This window comes from Mchenga conophoros, linkage group LG17, assembly GCF_057382185.1.
Source record: "Mchenga conophoros isolate Kocher_MC1m ecotype Shallow Benthic linkage group LG17, M_conophoros_male_GT1.1, whole genome shotgun sequence".
NCBI lineage: Eukaryota > Metazoa > Chordata > Actinopteri > Cichliformes > Cichlidae > Mchenga > Mchenga conophoros.
Genome location: NC_140542.1, coordinates 18,795,522 through 18,817,486, shown reverse-complemented (window position 1 = coordinate 18,817,486; position 21,965 = coordinate 18,795,522). Strand labels below are relative to the sequence as shown.

At 41.7% G+C, this 21,965-nt stretch overlaps 2 protein-coding genes across 2 annotated transcripts; both read right to left on the bottom strand.

Moving 5' to 3' along the window:
• Positions 1 to 869: 869 nt before the first annotated feature.
• On the bottom strand, positions 870 to 4,910 carry LOC146555355 (class II histocompatibility antigen, B-L beta chain-like). The gene is made up of 5 exons (XM_085250854.1): positions 4,845 to 4,910; positions 4,482 to 4,748; positions 3,879 to 4,172; positions 3,654 to 3,788; positions 870 to 3,315 (listed from the first exon to the last, which is right to left on the bottom strand). Exons 1-5 carry the CDS (start codon positions 4,894 to 4,896, stop codon positions 3,266 to 3,268), a joined length of 798 nt encoding a protein of 265 aa, XP_085106980.1. The 5' UTR covers positions 4,897 to 4,910; the 3' UTR covers positions 870 to 3,265.
• Positions 4,911 to 5,637: 727 nt separating this feature from the next.
• On the bottom strand, positions 5,638 to 7,359 carry LOC146555354 (H-2 class II histocompatibility antigen, A-Q alpha chain-like). The gene is made up of 4 exons (XM_085250858.1): positions 7,258 to 7,359; positions 6,882 to 7,124; positions 6,474 to 6,755; positions 5,638 to 6,385 (listed from the first exon to the last, which is right to left on the bottom strand). The coding sequence occupies exons 1-4, from the start codon at positions 7,310 to 7,312 to the stop codon at positions 6,255 to 6,257; spliced, it is 711 nt and encodes a 236-aa protein (XP_085106984.1). The 5' UTR covers positions 7,313 to 7,359; the 3' UTR covers positions 5,638 to 6,254.
• Positions 7,360 to 21,965: the final 14,606 nt, after the last annotated feature.

Sequence of the window (21,965 nt, the reverse complement as noted above, 5' to 3'; positions counted from 1 at the left end):
ACTCTAGTCCAGCTTCTCTCCAGGAGACAGAGCCCAAACTGTAAGTCCGACCATATCTAGTTAGTATCTATCTCTCAACCTCAAGCACTAGCTCAGGCTCCTTCCTCAACACAGGTTCCATGTCCCAACAGCCAGCCTCAACAGGCAGGAATAGGTCCACCGAAGACCCCGCTCTTGACCACCAATCAATACACAATAATCCAACTCCTACGGTGCCTCCTATGGGTAGTGGACCCGCATGAGGGCAGGCTCATGTAGCTTGTTAGGGCTGCACATGGCTTGGCTTCATGGACTAAGGCCCAACCACCAGGTGCTCTCTGCCACGCTCCCTCCCCAGGACGGCTCCAGGGTGGAGCCCGGGTAACCCTTTTCCGGGCTGGATACACCAGTCCCTTGCTTTTTTAATCACTCTTAATAGTTGATAGAATTGGCCGAGTGAGCAAAGAGTATGATACACCAACAAAATTCTCAGTTGAAATACACTCTCTCCATGACATTCATGACAATGACAAAGGGTTCCTGTAGCTCATGTGGTAGAGCAGGTCTCTTACTAACTGGAAAGTTTGTGGTTCAATCCCAGTCTGTAATTTCCTTGTGCTTCTTCTAGTATACTTCATCTCTATTCTCTACCATCAGCCAAGCAAGCTGATTCATTCACCATACACACATGGATCACTCTCCAACAAAAACCAAAGCAGCTAAAATTGATCATCAACTTATTTGGCTACTTAACTGACCAGATCAATATCCCAGAAGTTTCATCGACTTGACAGTATAGTCTGATTAAAAAGTTTTCATTCAATTTCTTTGAACACTATATTCTTTTTACATGTGAAAAACACCACCTTCGAGGGCCCCACCGACTGTCTGCTCCTTGCATCTGACTGCCAGCAAAAAAATCTCTACATATGATATAGATATAATATCTCTAAACAAAGATGGATCTATCAACAATCACAAATAATAATAGCTTTATTTGTATAGCACTCTTCAAAACACAGAGTTACAGTTATTCACAGTTTAAATAAAAGCCATACATTAAAGATAATTACACATATTTCACCACGCAGTCAGACATTCATTCCAACATACATACATACTTGCAGAGATGCAAATGGCTGCATACTCAAAAAAAAAACCCAGAAAGCTAGAAAGATAATCTATAAACATGTGTTTTCAGCAGAATAAAATCATAAAAACAAAATAAATGAATAAAAATCACAGAATCACAGCAAACCTCGCCTCAAGTTTTAAAATCAGACAGAGGGACAGTCCAGAGACCCCAGCTAGAGTATCAGAGAGGCTGACTGCAGTGATATCATAAGCTCTGTCTTGAGTGTTGTTGTTGAAGCTCTCTATGCACTGTTCTTGAGCTAATATGAAGGCCACATGAAGTCTGAATGTCTGTAACTCTCAACTCTGCATGTGGTTTATAAAAAACTGTAGTTTCCTCATTCTGAAGAGGTGAATTCAGAATGTGTGTGCGTGTCAATCAGGTTGTGTAAAGTGACAGCACTAGGCCTTTGCCAAATGGTGTAAGGCTGAAATTAAGTGCCTTTATAAGGTACTTGGCCACAGAGTGATTGGCAGAAAGCGATAACATCAAAGAACAGGTGTGCTTAAATGAGCGCCTGTGGGTTTTCCCCTGGTTTATTTCTTAGTGCTGCTGAACATCTTCCAAACAGATCAGTTCCTGTTTTACACAATGCTACCTTTGTTTTTACTAAAACCTGTTTATCCTCTTACTGTTCACCACTTACGTGACACTATTCCCCTAAAAGTAAATACTGCCCACAGATTGAAGGCCATGGCAGAGGTTTGCACTCTGAGTGCTTCTTGCTTGTTCTGAAATTGCTGTCAGTCGTACTTTTACGTTTCCTTTAACTTAACCTGATTTTTATTTTCTTTGGGGATTTTTTGTTTTAATCATTGTTGTATTTATATAAAATTTTATTTCTTTATTCTTTTGATCCTCCTGCTGTAACACAATAATTTCTGTTGTGGGATCAATAAAGTATCTCTCTGTCTATCTATAGAGTGATCCGTGGACGTTGTGGATTTATTATCAGGTCGGATTCAACTCTGTTTCCAACTGTTTACACCTCCATACGCTGAATGTTGCTTCTTTGCATTACCTTCTGGGTACTGCATCTTCTCATATATTAGCCTTCCTTGTTGGTATAGCGGTAAGTATCCCCACCGGTTGGACCTGTGCTAGATATTTGTTTGATGCCTCGATGGAGAGATTTTTTTTGAGTAGCATTCAAATATCTCAGTGAATACAGAATAAAGATTACCACAAAGTAAGAAAGCACAAGACAAGGCTAATCAAAAGGTATAGGCTGAAGCATATGCTTATTACGCCAACCCTTTCAACCCATGCGGCTCCTTTACACAGGGCTCGAAGCAAAGAAAAAAACAAAGCAAAGCAACAAAACAAAAGACAAAACAAAAAACGTTCCACCTTAGATAAGCAACTACATCAAAGCAAAACAACCAAGAGTTTCAGTATTATTATTATTATTATTATTATTATTGCTCTTTTCATTCTTGATTTATATATTTTTCTAATACTCTATTTTTAAACATGTTTTTAAACAAGGAAAATGAACTACACCTTTTTAAATCACTGTCATAACTATTCCACAAGTTAACTCCTCTAGAAACACATATTTGCTTTATGTTTGTCCTTATCTTGTTTGTGTGTTTTTTAAAGAAACCTGTTCCCATATTGACTTTCTCTGACTTTAAACAGCTTCTGAGTACTGTGGCAAAGCAAGTTATTTTGTGCTTTATACATTATCTGTGCCATTTTATATTCAACTAAATCATAAAATTTCAGGGTATTCAGATTAATAAACAAAATGTTAGTTGGTTCTATATAGTTGGAGATAATCATTCTCTTACTTAATTGCTAGGAAGGTACCATGTGGGTGTGCATACTGTGGGTAGCTTTTGAACCATCCTATTATTCCAGGGTTTTTCTACTTTTCCACTTTCACCACTGGTTAACTCACAGGGTTTACTGCTTAATGAGGGTTAATGGCAGTAGATACAGTGTAATCATTTTTCTATAAAATTATATTACTATACTGTATAAGTGTATTAACTACATTACAAATGTATCCTCTGTCCCGTAGGTAAAAAATGCAAAGCCCCGGTCACTCCAGTCACTCACAACAGACATCGTTATTCAAAGAGCTGTGATATTTGGGGCACCTTGGATGGAGCGTGCCTGTATTTTTGAGCCTGTTTGCTCAGGCTGTTAAGTTGCTCCAGCTTCAGGAAGGGATTCCACAGGAATGAACACTTGTCCTGTTAAAAAGAAGAGCATATTTATCATTTTAACAACTCTATTGGTCAGATTTACTAAGTTAGCAAAACTTAATATTGTTGCAACCACAGAAAAGGCCCAATTTATGAACACAGCAAGAGCAGCATAGAAAAAAATGATGATGATGATGAGGCAACAGATCTACTTAATAATGATATGCACTGTAGTAAGAATAGGAGCAGGATTTTTTAAGGATTCTCTTGAAAACAGAAGGTTAAAGAGACAAAGTCATGAAAGTTACTGAGTGCTGGGCACACCGAGGCTTTCAGTCTTAGATCAGAATATGTTATGTTATGTACACTTCTAACAAACTCCTTACTTCGACACACAGTGATGTATGCAGCAGACTTCTTATTATAGTAGATGATTCCAGATATTGCAATAACAAATCCAGTCACGAGTCCGCACAGTCCAACAGCTATCTGAGTTCGTTGTTCCACTGGGAGGGAGGGGTCTGAAACAGTGAGATAAAAGTGAAACTCGTAATTATGCAGCTTCAGTTTTATCTCTCTACCTTTAATTGGCATCACAGCAGCAAACTTACCCCAGACCACAAACATCGGCTCGGAGAGACCAAGGTGTTCGACCATACAGGCAATTTTTTCTGCTGAAGTTGGGATGTACTCCAGGTAGGAATGAGTCTGGTAGTACCAGTCACCATCAGGCATCACGTCAGAGTAACTGACATCTGTGGTCACCTCCTGGCCGTTCCTCATCCACATCATTCTGATTTGTTTTGGATAAAAGTTGTAGGCACTGCACACAAGCGTAGATGCGTGCTCGCCATTAGGCCTTTTCACTGATTTTAGTCTGACAGTGGGTATAGTTGTCAGATTATCTAAAAAAACACAAGTTCAATGCTTATGATTAAGAAAAATACATTAATACACCTCCTCTGTGAACAGATGTATTCCTTAAATATATGTAATGTATCGTAGAATTGTTGTCAATTATGGCATACTTGGAAATCAACTGTAATGTCATGCAACTGAGCAAAACAAATGAAGTACTATTTTTATTTACAGTAAAATAAATATAATAATCTTATGTCATCAAAAATTATCAGAAAAATATTTGATGTAAAAATTTCACGGCATCAAAACTCCATTCAACATTTTAAAACATTATTAAGAAACAAATCTCTTACATATGGATTGGATGAGGTCTGATGTGTCCGTACACAACAGTTTCCTTTCAATCTTTCTTGTTAGTGCATCAAAGGGATCACTGTTCCACCATTTTGCTGTTTCAATTGAATACGCTGTGAATCCCGTCCAGTTGCCTCTTGTGCTGTTGTACTCCATCATCAAGTTCTTATTAAAAATACTAGTTAATATGTACTCGGTTTTTTCAAAGTGTGGCCCTTTGAATGTACAGCATGCTCTCACTTGGTAAAAGTCTTCATCTGTGAGAACTGAAACAAAAAGAAAGAAATGTACTGACGTTAAACATAATAATTCGAATTTAATATTTCACTGATTTGTTCAAACAGAAGACCTTTGCAGCTCACCTGGACTGAAAAGAGAGGCAGCCACAAACAGGATAAGCTTACGAGTGTACATGTTGCATGTGTGTTGTACGACGATTCAGGAAGATGACTTAATCTGCAGCATTTATATGTTCACCAAAACGAGGAAGCGAAAGCAGATAGGCTGATATAACAGTAAAACACTCAGTGGAAACTCCCTCTATCCATTACATTTATGACAATAACTGATAATGATTATGACTTTGCTCCTTTGTTTAGCTAGCTCTTGTTTGTGCACTAATACTAGATGAAGTGACTTCTGTGGACAATCAAACTGTTGTTTGACAATCAGAAACAGTAGAGAGATGTGGGAGCATTTTATGTTGAGACTGTAAAGAAGAATGTTTTGAACTGTAGATTAAATGTGCATAAATTATAAAGATTTGACATGTTGGTTAATTAAGTTCTGTTAGATTTTGTAAATGGATGATAAGCAGATGAAAAATTCATATAAAGAACCCGACTCTAGCAGCAAATGAATGTTTAGAGCTTAAAATAGATTACAGAATTCAGCCTACAGATATGCTTTCACTTTTATAACAGCTCTTGTGAAAAACATTACTGAAATTTTCTTGTCGGTAAAGTGAACTGTATAACAAAACCTCATATTCTGTCGCAAAAATAAGGCACCTAAATAATCTCTGCAACTATACAAACTTCTTAAAAACTATTTTCCAGAATGTTTTCACTTGTATTGGTTTATTTATATATTTTTTAAACTTAGTTTTCACATCTGTGTAAATAATAGTGTAGTAATTAATAATACTTATGAAGTGTGATGACTTACAATCAGGTAGATGTCTCAGCAACAATGTGTTTAATTCGTTTATGGATACATTCTTTTTTCTAGTCTGGTTTTTATTTTATTTCAGTTGAAAAAAAAGAACCCCACAATTAAGTCTTTTTTCTCATTCTACTTGGCATAATGCGCCTAATATGATTTTAGAGTTATGGATCATTAGTGAGGCATATTTCAGCGCTAGAATACCAGTAATGCAAACTTCAAGCTCTGCACTAATGCTAAGAACCAAAAATGTGCTGCAGCGTGTCACATCTAAAAGTGTCGTGTGAAAAGTGCTGGTATCACCGTTCAGCTTTACTGCACAGTATTAATAGTATGAAAGAGTTTTATTATAGAAACACTGACACATCAGCCAAAGAACTACTGCTTTATTTTTTAACTAGAAAGACTTAAATCTGTGGGATTAGTGTATTCATAATGGAAAATGTCAATTGTCGCTGGTAATTTTAACACAGCATATGAGCCATTACACAAGGAATGAAAATAAGAGACAGTTCAGGTTTCTCAGTAAACACAGATGAAAGTTATGCCTGCTGGAAACAAACCAAGGACTATGCAATCTGAGCTCTATAAAATATGTAGTATACATCTCAACCAGTGGGACCAGATTTCCCTGCTTTAAAAAAAAAGTAGGTTCCTATGAAAACTCCAATCAATCCAAGACTCAGGCCAAGTCCACAGAAGACAGCTGGACCTTTGCTGAGCTCATCTGTTTCAACCTCTGCAGAGGACAGCAGAAAGAAATGATGAATTCTAGACATTAAATCGTAATATATGTGCTAAAATATCTGAAGCTTCTTTGTTCTCACCCCAAAACTTGGTCTGAGGCTCGTCCAGCAATTCATGTTCCACAGTGCAACTGTAGATGTCTCCTTTCTCTGGCACAAAGTTGAAGTAGGACAAAACATAAGCAGTCCCATCAGGATTGGACAAAGTTTTGATGAAAGGGTCTTCCACTGTTACTTCTACATCATTCTTGGTCCACTTAATGTTGATCGAAGGAGGAAAGAAGTGGTTGATGAAGCAGATGAGGGTATTATCTTCCCCTGTTATCACTTCATCTCTGGGGTAGATGATGAATTCTGGTGGTTCTAAATTAAATGAACACATGATTTTCTTAAATTCAACTTTCTCGTTTAAAAAAAAAAGATCTAAAAAACTTGCAGCATAAACAGTGAAAACTGAACAGGAAACATAACAGTTTGAGTTTCACTGACCTTTTTTCTTTATTACAGACTTGTCTGGCTTCCATCTGTAGATGTCATTTTTGCACATACTTCGATATAATACTGCATATTTGTAGGCGTTGGGTAAATGAAAACTTACGGGAATTTTGCTCTCCCAAATCAGAAGATCTTTTTTAAAGTCTGCATAGTATACGTCATCACCATCGAATGCTGCACAGATTTGAGTATCACTTGAGTCAAAACATCCATAGATGTGACAAAGTGTATGACTTCCTAGGATCAAGTGACAACACAGTTAAAAACACAGTGTTAATATATTCTAAATTACAAAAACAATAAATCATAAACACAGCTTACAACATGAAAGTTTACGGATTAACCAGTAATGGGAAATAATGATACCTACCTTCAGCCTCGACGCAGGCTGCTGTAGACAAAATAATTATGGTTTTAAGGAACATATTCAGTCTGTACTTCTCGGTGTTCTGCCTTGTCTTTAGTATCAAAGTTGACGCTGATACAAGACAACTTCCTCATTGTTAAACAAATCATATAAATGTTGCTGGGAAGAGAACAGGAGGAGGGGAAGAGTCAAGTAGAACTTGTTGAACAGCTTAAACTAAGATAAATACAGTTTATTGAGCAAAAAATCAAATCCAAATGAACACATTCACTGTGGATACTGTTGGGTTTTTATGAGAGCGAAGCCAAAAATGCTCAAATTATCAGTTTTCACAATTTATAATTAAACATTTAGAATTTCAAATTAGTTTTACATGGTGCCGTGGACCTCCGTCTCTCTGGCTCAGAGACAAAATGCTGCTATACTCAGGCAGTAAAGACTTTTATTGCGTGTGGTAAAACCAGAATGTTAACATGATTGGTCAGCAGTTGGAGACTTTAGACCCTGTGTATGCCGGCTTGTACACATACACGAGAGACACGAGAGTTCTTCTTTACTTATGTTTACTGTGCTTCTCTAAACGTACACAGGTACACCGTAGAACTGGTGATTACAATTGTACAAGAAAATTATATTCCAGCCTTTAAACATATTGCAATATAAAATTCACAAAATATAAACAAACATACCACTTTGGCCTGCAAGTGGACAAACCAGTGTATTTTGAGCTTAGGACTTGTTATCGCTTCTTTGACATTCACACATCTCGACTGTCACCATGAGCAGCTTCTTTGACCTTTTTTTCCCAAAACAGGAAGTGGCTTCTGGCCTTACCTTAAATGTTAACATGCTCAACATAAAAATAAAACATACAAAATAAAATGCGTTAATTCAAATTACATTATCATTACAAGAGCTCTGCCTAGTGGTCAAGTACTAACAATCCAACAGCTGTTACACTATGTCTGACTCATGTTTCTTCTTCTGCACCTTTTTGGACATTCCCTAACACCAGAATTCATAGCCCTGTTGTTCTCTAGACAAGTCAGAACTAAAGTTTTATACCTTGTGGTGACATCACCAGTCCTGGCGGATGATCCCTCTCACACATTCCTCAGAGAAGAAGGCTTCTCTCTTCTTATGGCTGTTAGTATCTGAGTCTAAATCCAAAGCTATCCTACAATGCATATCTGTGTGCAATATAGGATCAAACATAATATATATCACATATATATATATATATATATATCACATATATATACATATATATGTGATACAAATTTAGGTAATTGTGTAATATAAAATAATGGGAGTACATGAGCTTAGCAGATACAACAGATGGTAAGTGTTGATGGCTAAAGTTGAGTCTACTCATCCTCCATAAGCTCTAATTCATAATCTTTACAAGCGTGGCAGAAGAATAGGGTTGCCAACTCCCTGAAAAATAAATAAGGGACACCTCGTTGCCAGGGCCGGGCAACCCAGTTGTCTTCACCCTTCCCAGTGTGGTGAATTTTCTAGCTCTTTTTTTTTTTGTGTGAAATTATTTTTTTTAACCATTTGACTTGAAGTTGATTTAAGTAGATGCATATTCTATTCTTTGTGATATGAACACATGTGAAACAAGTGATCATTTAGCCATTTATTTTTAGCTCAAAATGACAACATTAACACAATAAAACAGGTCTCTTTCTTAAACAGAAGCCTGTCATTGTCATGGTCCTGGGCCATGTGGGCCCAGTATTCTCAGTTCCTTGTATTTTTGTATTTCGTTCCTTATTTAGGTCTTGTTTCCTGAGTTGTCCTGTTATGTTGTTCCTTATTTGACTTCCCCTTGTGACTCTTATCCCCTGTGTGCCCCTCTATGTATCTGTGAGCCCTCATCTCCCCTCGTGTTTCATTTCCATGTTTCCCCAGCCCACTATGCCCGTGCTCTCTCTCTCCTCCTGTTTGCACCTCTGTGTACTTCCTGTTTTACTTTGACAGTCTCCCGTCAGTGTTGTTTACTCCTGCCATGTCTTGTTATGTTTATCTGTGTCAGCTGTGTTCCCATGTGTGGCCACTTCCCCTGATCATCCCTCTTGTGTATTTAGTCTCTGTGTTTCATGTAGTCTGTGTCGCGTCGTCTGTGTTTCCACCCTCTATGTTTCCATGCCCGGTCTATTGTATTCTTAGTCATAGCTTTACCTTAGTTATCCCCAGTTTAGGTTTCTGTTTAGCCACGCTATCCCTGCTGTATTTGTATACCTTGTCATCAGCCACAATAAAAGGCTCGCTTTTGTTTAAAGTTCACTCCCGTCTGCTCACCTGTGTTCGCACCTGGGTCCACCATACACACCACCGCAGGGTCTGTCACAGCGGACCGTGACAGTCATGCTTAACTTTTGAGAATATAAGTAAATCTTTCTTTAAAAGAACTCTGTCCTGCTTAACTTAAAATAATAGAAAGAAAAACATTCTTGTAACAGTGCACATTTAGTGCATTTAGTACAACTGGCTTCAGCTGAGGTATTATTTCAGCTTTTCTAATGCTAATCAGCTGTTCCTGTTTGTAAACCCGCTTGATCCCATGATTACGCATCTTAACTCATCATCATTATTCATCTATGTATTACTTTTATGTATTAGTCATCAATTTGTTGTAATCATCTATCCTTGCAGTTGTTTATTACACAAAATAAATTATATTATCACACTTCTGGCCACATAGCGCTGATATTCACTGCGCATGCCCATATTAACGTTTTCCAGCCAGGTGTTTTCCTTTTCCCATTCTTCCCTTTCTCTGAGGGGAACAAACATTGCTGCTCTAATGCTGGGCTTACACTGTGCGGTTTTTGGCCCATTTTGAGACGATTTTTGAGTCGTGCGACTGATTTGGTGATCGGACCGATTTTGGCCTTCGTCGTGCGTCGTGTGGTATACGTGGGGTAACGAGAAGCCATTAACACCTCACGACCAGCTCCCGATCATCAATCGCTCGTGAGGGTCTCACCACAGCCGCTCACACTGCTCACGCGCAAACACGTAAACGCCGTGAAAAAGACGGAGCAGCACGGCAGTGCAGCGTGTGATCTGGACACAAGCGATGGAGGCACAACTTGTAGAACTTTGGAAAGCTCATCCGAGCCTTTTTGATGTGGCATCACAAAATTATCACGACCACAACAACCATGAAAATAGTTGGATTTACATTGCTGCTCAATCACAGCTACCTGATCAATGTCTTTCATTAGCAATTTAGCAAAGTTGATGATGGTGGTGTGTCTGTGTGAGTGAAAGACAGAGAGAGCGAGCGACAGATTTTCTGTTATAACCTTCATTTTATGGACGCACAGTGTGAGCACTCAGGTCGCATCAGAGCATCGGGCGGTATAGTGTGAGAGACCCTGCATCGTGACCTATGAACTTCTAACCCCTGCGAGTCAATCGTGCAGTTTGAGCAGGAGCTGAATAACGCGACTGAAAAAATCGCACAGTGTCTGCCCAGCTTTAGGTGTACTGTCATCCGAGACTTGCACCGCAGTGTCGGCGTTTGTTTCCCTGTTGGCCATGCTTGTTGTTGTGGTCACCTGTTGTCTTCCGGTATTTTCTCCGGAAGCGACCTTTCCTCGACCAATGAGATGAGCGGTAATCTGAATTGTCATACTCGAATTGTCATAAGTGTGCTGTCAGCTCATTGGTCACAAAGCAGGAGAGGGGCTGGGAATTATGTTTTCAAACAAAGCGTTAATTCCATTAAAAGTTATAGACTACTTTTGATTCTCACTGTATTACGGGACAAAGTGCGTCCCTTATTAGCTCAATACGGGACGTGTACTTTTGTTTCTAAATACGGGACGATTCCTGTTGCATCTTCAAAAAATAAAAATACAATAACTGAGCCGGAGTATCGTTGCACTGGTTTACTGAACCTTTCTTTCAGGGCATGTACAGAACATGAGCATCCATTTTCTACTGCCTCCTACAGGACACACACTTCTTCCACTTCCTTACACATTAATGTAACACAGAACTAATACTGCCTCTCCTGGCATTACCATTGTAACAACACACTCATTCTGTTTCTTTCAGAAGAATAACAGGAACTTAGGATGTAGGTATCTATGAATAATAACTATTATATATACTCATATATTTATATAACCACTTATTTCTTGCGATACCACATCTCCTCCCCCCTTAAGTCAACAACTCCCTTGACTTACAAAATAACTGTTTATCTAAAGAATGCTTAACAAGCAATCAACATGTAATTAAGGTAACCATACAACCATACAACTGTACATAGGTTTCCATGTTTCTCTTTTTTTTTTTTTTCTAACTAGGAAGGTACGTCCTTCCTGTGAGATCAGAGCGCATTGTTGCTCTATTTCTGGAAGATCTCACACTACCTAACAAAGTCCTTTAAAGTCTCTGGTGGACGTCTCTCTCTCTGGGAACGTCGCAACACGGGTGTCACTGAGGAGTCTCCGGGAGCTGGAGTCTCCGGAGCATAAGGCAACTCCATTGCCGGAGGTTGTGGAGATGTGTCCAACTCCAATGGCAAGCAGCACTCAGGCACTGATTCTTTGTCAAGCAATGGCTCTACCTCCCTGTCTGGTGTACTGGGAACAGTGTCAGCCACTCTTGCTCTCACCTGATCCACGTGCCGCTTCACAGTTTGACCTGATCCAATGGTAACAATGTAAGACACTGGACCCGATGCTCTCACAATGACTGCGGGAATCCACTTCGGGCCATAGGAGTAGTTTCTGATGAAGACCTTGTCTCCTGGTGTGAAACTTCTCAGTCTTTTCTTGGTGTCATGATTTTCTTTCTGTTTCAATTGTTTGTGCTGCACTTTTGTTTTCACATCAGGCATGAGCAAGTCCAAAACTGATCTGAGTCTCCGTGACATCATCAACTCTGCAGGTGATAAACCAGTAGTGGCATGCGGTGTGATGCGATAACTGAACAGAAATCGGGACAGTCTGGTTTGCAAGGTATCACCTTTGACTTTCTTCATCCCCTCCTTAAAGGTCTGGACCGCCCTCTCAGCTAGCCCATTTGAAGAAGGGTGGAAAGGTGCTGATCTTACATGGTCAATTCCATTCTGCTTCATGAATGACTCAAATTCAGCACTTGTGAAGCATGTTCCGTTGTCTGAAACTAACATTTTAGGTAGTCCAAACACACTGAAACTCTGGCGCAGTTTCTCTATAGTTACCTGTGATGTAGAGGATTTCACAGGGTAAATGTCCATCCACTTGGAATAAGCATCCACAATGATTAGAAACATCTCCCCGAGGAAAGGCCCTGCATAGTCCACATGGATTCTGGACCATGGTGACTCCGGCCACTCCCAAGGGTGTGATGGTGCAGTAGGTGGTGACTTGGAGTGTTTCTGACACTCCTCACATGCCTGCACTTCTCTTTCAATGTTCTCATCCATCCCTGGCCACCATACATACGACCTTGCCAAGCCTTTCATCTTCGACATGCCTGTATGAGTCTGGTGCAGGAGTTTCAATATTTTGTCTCGGCCTTTGGTGGGAATAATTACTCGGGCTCCCCAGAGCACGCAACCATCCCTCACACTCAGTTCCAGCTTTCTCTGTCGATACGGCTTTAAACAGGTGTCGGTCTCAGTTGGCCAGCCTTTTAAGGTGTACTCGTGGACTTGCGACAACAAGACATCCTTAGCTGTCCATCGTTTGATCTGTGCAGTGTCCACTAATGTGTCATCCAGTACATCCATCATCAAAACCTGCTCAGCCATCTCTTGCTCAAGTGCTGAGTCTGGTACCGGCAACCGGCTGAGCGCATCCGCGTTTTCATGATGTTTTCCTGGCTTGTACCTGATGTTGTACTCGTAAGCACTCAATGTCACGGCCCATCTTTGTACTCTTGGTGAGCCCATCTGAGGTATAGGCTTCTTTTCATTGAACAGTTAGATTAGGGGTTTATGATCTGTGTAAATCGTGAAAACTCGGCCATACAAGTAGTTGTGAAATTTCGTGATGCCAAATATCACAGCTAGACCTTCTTTGTCAAGCTGAGAATACTTTTTCTCAGCAGGAGAGAGTGTGCGTGACATGAACCCCAAAGGTCTCTCGCTTCCATCCTCCATCTTATGTGACAATACGGCGCCTACGCCGTATGGGGATGCATCACATGAGAGAACCAACTCACGGTCAGCAGAATAATGAACTAACACCTCTGCTGAGTTCAACAGGTTCTTAGATTTCTGGAATGCTTCCTCTTGTCTCTTTTGCCATGTCCACCGTACCTCGTGTCTCAAAAGTTCATGTAAGGGTGCCAACAGGGTTGCCAGGTTTGGAAGGAATTTGTTGTAGTAATTTAGCAAACCTAAGTATGCTTTCAGTTCAGTGACATTTGTGGGGGTAGGTGCGTCCATGATTGCTTTAACTTTGTTTTCCGCTGGGTGGAGCCCCTGGGCGTCCACTATGTGCCCCAAGTACTCCACTTTCTCTTGCATGAAGGCACACTTGCACCTCTTTAACCTCAACCCAGCTTCCTCCAACCGGGTCAACACCTCATCCAGGTTCTGTAGATGGCTTACTTCATCCACTCCAGTCACTAAGATGTCATCTAAATACACCGCTACATGAGGTATCCCCTTCAAAAGACTTTCCATGGTCCTCTGGAATATTGCTGGAGCAGAGGCCACTCCAAAAGGCAATCTATTATACGTGAACAGCCCCCGAGATGTGTTTACTGTCACGTACTTTTTCGATTCGTCATCCAAGAGGATTTGCTGGTAAGCGTGGCTCATGTCTAATTTTGAGAACTGCTTACCCCCGGACAGTGTGGCAAACAAGTCCTCCATTCTGGGTATGGGGTACTGTTCCAGTGAAGCCACGGTATTTACAGTAAGCTTGTAATCCCCACACAGTCTTATTGTCCCTGTGGGCTTCAGGAGTGGCACTACTGGTGCCGCCCATTCAGCATATTTCACTGGCGAGATGATGCCTTCTTTCAACAGTCGGTCTATTTCCTCGTCGACTTTTGCTCGCATAGCAAAGGGGACAGAACGCAGACAGAAGAAGCGTGGGGTGACATCACTTTTCACATGAATAGCAGCTTTCATTCTTTTCAGGGTGCCCAACTCCTCTTTGAACACATTCTCATGTTTACTTAACACTTGCTGAAGTGTTTTTTCTGTTGTTTTGACTTGGTGCAGCTTTCTGTTGTTAGGACTGTTTTTCACTTCACCCCAGTCCAATTTAATTTCCTCGAGCCAAGCTCGACCTAGCAAGCTGGGGCCGTCGCCTTCGACCACCACCAGGGGCAGATGTTTTTTCTGCTGCTTGTATTTGACGCTGACTCGTGTTGCACCAATCACCTTAACAGGATCCCCTGTATAAGTTTCGAGCTTGATTTTGATGGGCTGCAGGCTGGGGGGCTTGCTGTCTTTCCCTGTTTCTCTGAACGTTGCTTCGTTCATGACTGTTAGGCAACATCCAGTGTCTATTTCAAAGTTCACCTTTTTCCCATCAATTTGCATATCCACAGTGTAGGGGTCTACTCTTCTTAAGTGTACCACACTGCCACGCCCTAACTTGAACAGTTTTCTTTTGTGCCCTTGACTGCACTTGACACAGTTCAACATGAAAGAGTCATCTTCAGAGCTATCAGTTTTGTTGTTATCTGCTTTCTCGCCCACATTGTGAGTACTGTAGTGTGAACTCTGCTTTTTTTCTTTCTTTACATATGTCGATCCATACTTTTTCTGGTTCAGTTTAGTCTTGCTTTTACAAGCTCTAGCTATGTGTCCCACTTTACCACAAGCATGACATTTTTCTTGTTTGTACTTACAGTCTGCTGCTGTGTGCTTGGTTCCTTTGCAACGATAACACTCTTTATTTTCTGCTTTAAAGGTACGACTCTCCTGTTGTCCTCTAGTGAGACTGAAACATTTTGCTGATGCCCTTGAGGTCTGCAGGTCCTGTGCATTTTTATTTGCAGTCTCCATGGCTACTGCAATTGACAGAGCCTTGTCAAAAGTGAGATCTATTTCTGACAAGAGACGTCTCTGAATTCGGTCATCCTTAATTCCGCAGACGATCCTATCTCTCAACATCTGTTGTAACGTGTTGCCATAGTTACAATCCTGTGCCAGGCGACGCAGCTCCGCTACATATTCCATGACTGTTTCATTCGGCTTGCGGGAGCGAGAGTCGAACTTATACCTTTGCACAATTTCACTGGGCTTCGGATCGAAGTGATTTTTCATCAGAAGCACCAGCTCTTGGAAGGTTTTGTCTTTGGGCTTGGTCGGACTGAGAAGGTTTCGCATCAAGCTGTACGTCGCTGCTCCGACGACACTTATTAATATCGCTCTTTGTTTCTCTGCATCGTCGATCCCGTTAGCTGCGAAAAACTGCTCGAGTATTTCCGTATACTCATCCCAAGTCTGATTCTTTGGATCGAACGCTACTAGCGTGCCAATTGTAGCCATTTCCACTTCGAGGTCACTGCCTTCTATTTCCAGCCGAAAACTTTTGCATTTTTTGAAAAGCTAGCCAAACCTGTAGCCGACTCCATCACTTTATTTTCTTCTCTTTTCTTTCAGTCCGATCGCCCAAACTCCTTCCCCCTAAACGTCCTCGTCGCCAAAAAGATGTTGCATCTTCAAAAAATAAAAATACAATAACTGAGCCTTACACCGGAGTATCGTTGCACTGGTTTACTGAACCTTTCTTTCAGGGCATGTACAGAACATGAGCATCCATTTTCTACTGCCTCCTACAGGACACACACTTCTTCCACTTCCTTACACATTAATGTAACACAGAACTAATACTGCCTCTCCTGGCATTACCATTGCAACAACACACTCATTCTGTTTCTTTCAGAAGTATAACAGGAACTTAGGATGTAGGTATCTATGAATAATAACTATTATGTATACTCATATATTTATATAACCACTTATTTCTTGCGATACCACAATTCCGTATTTTAAGGGACGGTTGGCAACCCTAAGAAGAGTTTTGAAGCTTTTGCAGGTGAAGCAGAATCATTGATCTGCCTGCTCGTTGTTCTTATAATAAATTCTAGGTGAGGAGGAAAAGCCACTGGGCACAGGGAGAGCCAACACCCCAGGAACGTTTAACCCACAATCCTGCAATCCTAATTACTGTATTTAGTTAAATGCTGCCACCTGGCATGGCATTTTAAAATCAACAGCAAACAAGTTCTGCTAACTTTCAAGTTACTTTTTATGTTTCACAACATACAGTCAGGCTCCACACGCATTTAAATGACAACAACATTTTTGTAATTTTGGCCACAATACAATTTAAGAGCAAACAAATATTCATGTGATTGTCTAAGGAGCTTGGGAAGAAACGTGTCTGGACTTCTTTAAGTTGGACTTCTGTTTAAGTTGTCCATTTTGGACAGAGAGGACAGATGGTTTGAAAGTGGAGTGAAAGAAGCCATCCATGTCCACTGTGAACAACCATCTTTGAACAGAGGCGGTGGCTTACGACACCAACTGTCTGCCATCTATAATCCAGTTTCGAGATCCCTCCCAGACGCCTTAACGCCCACTCACATCCTGGGCCATTTGACGTCAGGAAATCACATGATAGGGTGGATAGGTTTCACAAGAAGTTCCCCCGAAACCCATTTTCACACTTTGGCTCGTGTGATTAGGTAGGATCATTAGGAGGTCCATTGTCCCTCTTGGGGGGACACTCCCATAAGGCTTAAATCTGGGACTCTCCACCAGAGGCGGAGCCAGACATTTGAAACACCCAGGGCTTAGCCCTAAAGTCAAGTCAAGTCAAGTCAAGTTTATTTATAGAGCACATTTAAAAACAACCAAGGCTGACCAAAGTGCTGTACAGTAAATACAGATAAAAATACAATAGAACACAATTTCGTAAAACACCTCGCTGATCAAATAAAAAATAAATAAACAAATAAATTAAACCTTTCTAAAAGCCAATGAAAAGAGGTGAGTTTTAAGAGCAGTTTTAAAAGTTTCTAGGCTTTTGGAGAATCTGACGTGAGGAGGTAAACTGTTCCACAGTCTGGGTGCAGCCACAGCAAACGCCCTCTCTCCCTTTGTCTTTAATTTATACCTGGGAACATCTAAAAGCATCAGATCGGCTGACCTCAAAGATCTCCTGGGGCGGATACTAAAGGGTAGTATGCATGTGGGATTTTTTATTTATTTTTTTTGGGGGGGGGGGTTAGAAATGACTGAAAGATTAATAGAGATAAGATAAGATAAGATAAGATAAGATAAGATAAGATAAGATAAGAGTTTTCAAAAGCACGGCACCGACAGAAGTTACAGAGTTACAGAATATTATATATATATATATATACACACACACACACACACACATATATATATAAATACAGAGACAGATATAAATAAAATATACGAAGGGGATAAATAGAATAAATAGGAATAAAAATTAAAATACAAGTGATTTGCACATTTCAAGTATTGAGGTCTATTGCACATTTGACTATTTACAAAAGTATTGCACAAAGGTATTGCACAGTGAGGTGAAGAGGCACTACAGCTTAGTTGTTCCCCCCTCCTTTGTCCTCCTCTCTCCCCTCCCTCTCCCCTCCAGAGAGGAGTTAAACAGTTTGATGGCGTGTGGGACAAAGGAGTTTTTAAGTCTGTTAGTTCTTGTCTTGGGGAGAAGCAACCTGTCACTGAACAGACTCTTCTGGTTGTTAATGGCCATGTGCAGAGGATGCCCAGCATTGTTCATAATGTCCAGCAGCTTTTTTAGTGTCCTTTTCTCTGCCACTGTCACCAGAGTGTCCAGCTTCATGCCGACCACAGAGCCAGCCTTCCTGATCAGTTTCTCCAGCCTGGATGAGTCCTTCTTTGCTGTGCTGCTCCCCCAGCACACCACAGCATAGAAAAGTACTCCAGCAACCACCGACTGGTAAAACATCCTCAGGAGCTTCCTGCAGATGTTAAAAGACCTCAGCCTCCTGAGGAAGTACAGTCGGCTTTGGGCTTTTTTATACAGGTGCTCTGTGTTGCATGACCAGTCCAGTTTATTGTCCACCCACAGCCCGAGGTACTTGTACTTGTTGACCACCTCCACCTCCTCCCCCTCTATCTGAACCGGCAGTGGACCTTCTCTGGACCTCCCGAAGTCCACAACCAGTTCCTTAGCCTTTGAGGTGTTGAGTTGAAGGTGGTTTGTGTGACTCCATGCGACAAAGTTCCTCACCAGACTTCTGTACTCCTCTTCCTGATCATCCCAGATACACCCCATGATGGCCGTGTCATCTGCAAACTTCTGAATATGGCATAATTCAGAGTTGTAGCAGAAGTCAGAGGTGTACAGGGTGAAGAGAAGAGGGGACAGCACAGTTCCCTGTGGTGCTCCTGTGCTGCTGACCACAGTGTCAGACGTGATGTCCTTCAGCCTGACGTACTGTGGTCTGTCGGTGAGGTAGTCGGAGATCCAAGCCACCAGGCAGGGGTCCACCTCCATCCTGTTCAGTTTTTCCTGAAGCATACAGGGCCGGATGGTATTAAAGGCACTGGAAAAGTCAAGAAACAGGATCCTGACCGTGCCTTTTCCCCCATCCAGGTGTGAGTGGGCTCTATGCAGGAGGTACAGGATGGCATCCTCCACTCCGACATCCGCCTTATATGCAAACTGTAGTGGGTCCTGGGCATGTTGTACCTGTGGTCGGAGGAGGTTGAGGAAGAGCCGCTCTAGAGTCTTCATAAGATGTGACGTCAGTGCCACCGGTCGGAAGTCATTCAGCTCATTGGGCCGGTTCCTTTTGGGGACCGGGACGATGCAGGATGTCTTCCATAGGGCGGGCACTCTCCCCAGTCGCAGACTGAGATTGAAGACTTGTTGTAGCGGCTCCCCAAGTTCAGCAGCACACGCCTTTAGCATCCTAGGACACACCTTGTCTGGGCCTGCTGCCTTTCTGGGGCGAAGCTTCCTCAGTTGCCTCCTGACCTGATCCACTGTGACACTGGGAGATGTTTTGGAGGGGGGGGGGGGAGAGAAGATGTCTTGCTGCTGAGAGAGGGATTGGAGGAGGGGGGTGTCTTAGTGTCAGGAAGGGGGGGGAAGCGAGGGAGGTAGGAGAGTGGGGAGAGGACTCTGTAGTAAAGGTGAGGGTGGGGGGGTTGTGGGCTGGTCAAACCTGTTGAAGAAGTTGTTGAGTTCGTTTGCCTTCTCCACAGTCCCCCCCCACTGTGCTTTTCTTGGTGTTGTGGCCTGTGATGGTTTTCACACCATTCCAGACCTCCCTCATATTGTTCCTCTCCAAATTCTGCTCCACTTTCCTCCTGTAGGTGTCCTTTGCTTCCCTCAGGCAGCGTTTCACCTCCTGCTGTGCTGCTTTCATCTCCTCCTTCACTTTGCTCCTGAAAGCCTTCTTCTTCATGTTGAGGACAGCTTTGACTTCCTGTGTTACCCACGGTTTGTTATTAGGATAACACCGTACCATCTTAGCAGGGGTGACCGTGTCCACACAAAAGTTGAGGTAGTCTGTAAGACAGTGTGTTGCCCCCTCTATGTCCTCACCAAGTGGGCTCAGAAGCACATCCCAGTCTGTGGTGTCATAGCAGTCTCTCAGAGCATCCTCCTTTTCTGGGGTCCATCTCCGGATGGAGCGCGTTGTGACCGGCTGCCTTTGGACGAGGGGTGTGTATTGTGGCTGTAGGTAAACCAGGTTGTGGTCTGACTTCCCTAGTGGGGGGAGGGGGGTGGCTCTGTATGCATCTCTCACATTGGCATACAGTAGGTCAATTATCCTGTTGCTCCTTGTGGGACAATTCACAAACTGGTGAAAAGCAGCCAGAGTAGAATCCAGTGTGGCATGATTAAAGTCTCCAGATATAATAATGAAAGCCTCGGGGTTTTGTGTCTGAAGTCTTGCTGTGACTGTGTGTATTTTCTCACAGGCAGCTGCTGCGTCGGCCCTCGGAGGGATGTAAACACACACACAGATCACATGATTGAACTCCCGAGGTAGATAATATGGCCGCAAGCTAACAGCTAGCAGCTCCAGGTCCGGACGGCATACCGAAACTTTAACGGAGACGTGTCCAGGGTTACAGTATCTGTTGTTAACGTAGACAATGAGTCCCCCACTTTTTCCGCTGGCCTGCGTGTCCCTATCGGCTCTCACGGATGTGAAACCGCATAGGTCTACGTTAGCCTGCGGCGTTAGCTCGGTTAGCCACTTCTCCGTGAAGATAAACAAGCTGCACTCACGGTATAGTCTGTGGTTGTTCAGAGCGCACAGTTCGTCCATTTTATTCTGTAGCGAGTTCACGTTGCCCATGATCACTGTTGGGATTGATGGTTTGAATCGCCTCCAGTGATCCGCTCTCCTCGCTCCAGCTTTGCAGCCTCTGTAGCTCCTCTTTATCTCAGCCGGGATGTTGTGTCGCATGCCGGTCTGTCCCTTTGTTCTTAGTGCCAGTAGCTTGACTCTCGAATAGATGAAGGAGCTGGTTCCAGAAGTTTTAAAAAGTCCATTATCCATCTTGTATCGCTATATCTAAGAGGTATAAGTAGAGTAACTAGAGTAAGGTGAAATAAAGTTTGAAAGCCTAGTCTAAAAAAAGTTAAAGTTAAGAAAAAGGTGCGGTGTTGCAGAGCTACTTGGAAAGGCTGCCGTCACTCCAGCGCCATCTTTCAAGTAGGCTCTGTAATAGGCTCTGTTTTGAGTTTTGTTCAAAAAAGAATGACTTCATATAGGGAAAAATATATATCACATATGCAGGACACCTTAAACTAGGTTTTTAATTAAGCAGCAAGGCAGAACAAAATCAGGGCTGTATCAAGACACGAGGACTAAACCCCAATTCAACCAGACCCAGAACTGATCCTGAATTAAAACAGGACTACAACAGTTCAAAATCAGGACTACTTGGGACTTAACCAAGACAGAACCAGATGATAGTAGCACTAAAAATCACCATAGACCTGCACTACACTTGTTTTTTTAATTCTACCAAAGTCCACTATTTAGATTGAGAAAAGTTTATATAATTATTTAGCCTTGTTGTGCAAACAAGCCTGCATAACTTAATAAATATAGAATTTGAAAAATAGCAAACCTCAAAAGAAACACTAGGTACGAGATACATGAGGACCTATGATACGGTGATACTTTTGGTAAACAACCATTTGACTAACATGTGTGTCTCACCTGCTCTTGTTCATCTCTGTTCTGTCCTCATTCTCCTCTCTCTCCCTCTCTGTTCCTCTCTCTCCCTCTTTGTGCTGACAATCATCAAATATACAGTTGAAACCAGATATTTACACACTCTTCAGATCAAAACAAACACCTTTTTAATTGTAACATCAAATCAGACTAAATGTTTATTTTTTTAGATTAAATATAAAAAACATATTTGTTAACTTTAAGTGTAAAGAGAGAAACTATCTGTATTTCTTAATTACAAATGGCACCAAATTGTATTCAAACTGAGCCACACTAATGGAGCTCCACGATTCTCTTCCTGGTGTTTTGGTTGACATCTCTTGATTTTCCCATGTCACAGAAACAGGCTCTGTGTTTTTCCTTATATGCATCCACAGCTGTGCCACCAATTTACTCACATGGACTCTACTAACCTATCAGAAGCTTCTTCAGCTCAGAATGGAATCGTCTGGAGTTTTCTTATTAATTAACAATAAACTTAGTGTACATGTACTCCTAAATTTGATGAAAGTGAT

What these genes read in the sequence shown, in the direction of transcription:
- LOC146555354 (XM_085250858.1), bottom strand. Translation starts at nt 7,312, where the DNA reads ATGTTCCTTAAAACCATAATTATTTTGTCTACAGCAGCCTGCGTCGAG. An exon ending in AGCCTGCGTCGAGGCTGAAG is followed by an intron (nt 7,125 to 7,257) that starts GTAGGTATCATT and finishes ACTTGATCCTAG; the next exon opens with GAAGTCATACACTTTGTCAC. An exon ending in GTCTGTAATAAAGAAAAAAG is followed by an intron (nt 6,756 to 6,881) that starts GTCAGTGAAACT and finishes CATTTAATTTAG; the next exon opens with AACCACCAGAATTCATCATC.
- LOC146555355 (XM_085250854.1), bottom strand. Translation starts at nt 4,896, where the DNA reads ATGTACACTCGTAAGCTTATCCTGTTTGTGGCTGCCTCTCTTTTCAGT. An exon ending in TGCCTCTCTTTTCAGTCCAG is followed by an intron (nt 4,749 to 4,844) that starts GTGAGCTGCAAA and finishes TTTTTGTTTCAG; the next exon opens with TTCTCACAGATGAAGACTTT. An exon ending in AGACCTCATCCAATCCATAT is followed by an intron (nt 4,173 to 4,481) that starts GTAAGAGATTTG and finishes GTGTTTTTTTAG; the next exon opens with ATAATCTGACAACTATACCC.